Source organism: Priapulus caudatus, unplaced genomic scaffold (assembly GCF_000485595.1).
Source record: "Priapulus caudatus unplaced genomic scaffold, Priapulus_caudatus-5.0.1 Scaffold17, whole genome shotgun sequence".
Taxonomy (NCBI): Eukaryota; Metazoa; Priapulida; class Priapulimorpha; order Priapulimorphida; family Priapulidae; genus Priapulus; species Priapulus caudatus.
Genome location: NW_014577078.1, coordinates 1,604,471 through 1,606,332, shown reverse-complemented (window position 1 = coordinate 1,606,332; position 1,862 = coordinate 1,604,471). Strand labels below are relative to the sequence as shown.

Genomic DNA, 1,862 nt, shown 5'->3' with positions numbered 1-1,862 from the left:
TTATAGTATATAGTATATGTATCAAGTATATGTATATGTATATAGTATATGGATCTAGTGTATGTATATGTATATGTATATGTATATGTATATGTATATGTATATGTATATGTATATGTATATGTATATGTATATGTATATGTATATGTATATGTATATGTATATGTATATGTATATGTATATGTATATGTATATGTATATTTATATTGGGCTCTTTGGATGCTGCCATGGATTTAGAACACAGGACCAACACAAACGGGTGCTAACTATAACTAACTGACCGAACGAGTGACTATATATATTAAACATAAAATACTTTCACATTATCTGTTATCTTATTACATCACCAATTGCATGGTACTGTACACTGTACTGTACTAAGGTTAAAAAATAGGGAAGGATAAACCTGCATTACGCAAATTCTAAAATCTATTGTCTTCACTTGAAAAATGTATTTTCTCGACAGAAGAAATAGAGGGGCCGCAAGGAGACCGATTGACCTTCGATCAAATTTTCACGGACGAGTTCAGCACAACTAAGTATTCAACAACATGGATTACAGGTAAGATATCGCTATATATTTTCTTCTGTATCTTCCTCTCGCCTCCCCTATCTTGCTTATGCCCTTTCACTCGTGCCTATTCCATTACTGTCGAATGGTGGGGTATATCGCTCAATTTTGCAAATTATATTTGTGAAATACTCAGTATAGAGAATAACATTATAATTTTAGCGATGAATGCTTTTCTTCATTGGGGATTTTTATCACAATAAATGAAATTTGAGATTAAAAAATGATTTTCTCTAGATCACACCCTGACGACAAATGCTAATACAGCACATATATATATATATAACATAACTCAGCTATAATATATCAAGAGTCCATAATAGAAACATTTTCTATTATGGACTCGTGAATATATGTGATACGTTAACAACTCGGGCGGCTTAGAGTGAGGGAGAGCGAGAGCGAGAGGAAGAGAGATTTGTGCGCGTGCGTGTGCGTGCGCGTACTGTGTACGTGCGCGTGTGTGCAATGTATGCGTGTGCGCGCCCGTGCGTGATTGCGTGTCCGTGCGTGCGTGTGAGCGCGCTCTATTAAGCGTGTGAACTGCCACCACGTTAGTTTAACAATTATAGTGCTGCCGTACCTATGGTCGCGGAATGCATGGAATTACATCCGTTTTCCAGATGATGAGTTTGTCTACAGGGATGAAGATGGGGCGCTCATTGTGCACAACGCACGGCTGAATAAGTATCGTACTCTGATGGACAACAGCACGTTTGTAAGTTACACGGACGGCGAATGACTTGGAATGAATATATACATCATTAAGGATTTATTCACGTGTATTTTTCCACAGGCGGACGGTTTGTAGACTAGGACTATTTTAAAGATGGTGAATATTTCAAGCCGCTGATGGATTTTCTACAATTCCTTACGCTCACTGAAAACCAAGTGGTCACACTGATATATCGCAAAGCCACCGAAAAACGTTTGCTATAGTTATTGTAGTGACGAGGCATCATCTGAAGAGTTGATGTTCGCGCTAGCCGCACTCCAATAAATAAATAAATAAGAAAATATATAAATAAAAGTGCACATGTGTGTGTGTGCGTGCGTGCGTGCGTGCGTGCGTGCGTGCGTGCGTGCGTGCGTGCGTGCGTGCGTGCGTGCGTGCGTGCGTGTGTGTGTAGGGAGAACGGTAGACTTTTATTGTCATGTTTGAGTTACGCACGGTCACCCCCGGCGATGGGCTGATTACTCCAGCTGTTGCCCTTTGCCAGCTTCTGACATGGCAATCGCTTATATTAATTACTGCCACGAGTAGGCCTATGCTATGCTATGCTATATGCTA

At 39.6% G+C, this 1,862-nt stretch overlaps 1 protein-coding gene across 1 annotated transcript in view; it reads left to right on the top strand.

Annotated features, from left to right (window-relative positions):
• The window catches only part of LOC106810540 (prolyl endopeptidase FAP-like), a 50,740-nt gene that overhangs the window by 28,524 nt on the left and 20,354 nt on the right, over positions 1-1,862 (top strand). Inside the window, exons 4-5 of the mRNA XM_014813923.1 lie at positions 467-562; positions 1,195-1,289. Coding sequence (XP_014669409.1) covers positions 467-562; positions 1,195-1,289 — 191 coding nt within the window. The remainder of the gene's footprint in view (positions 1-466; positions 563-1,194; positions 1,290-1,862) is intronic.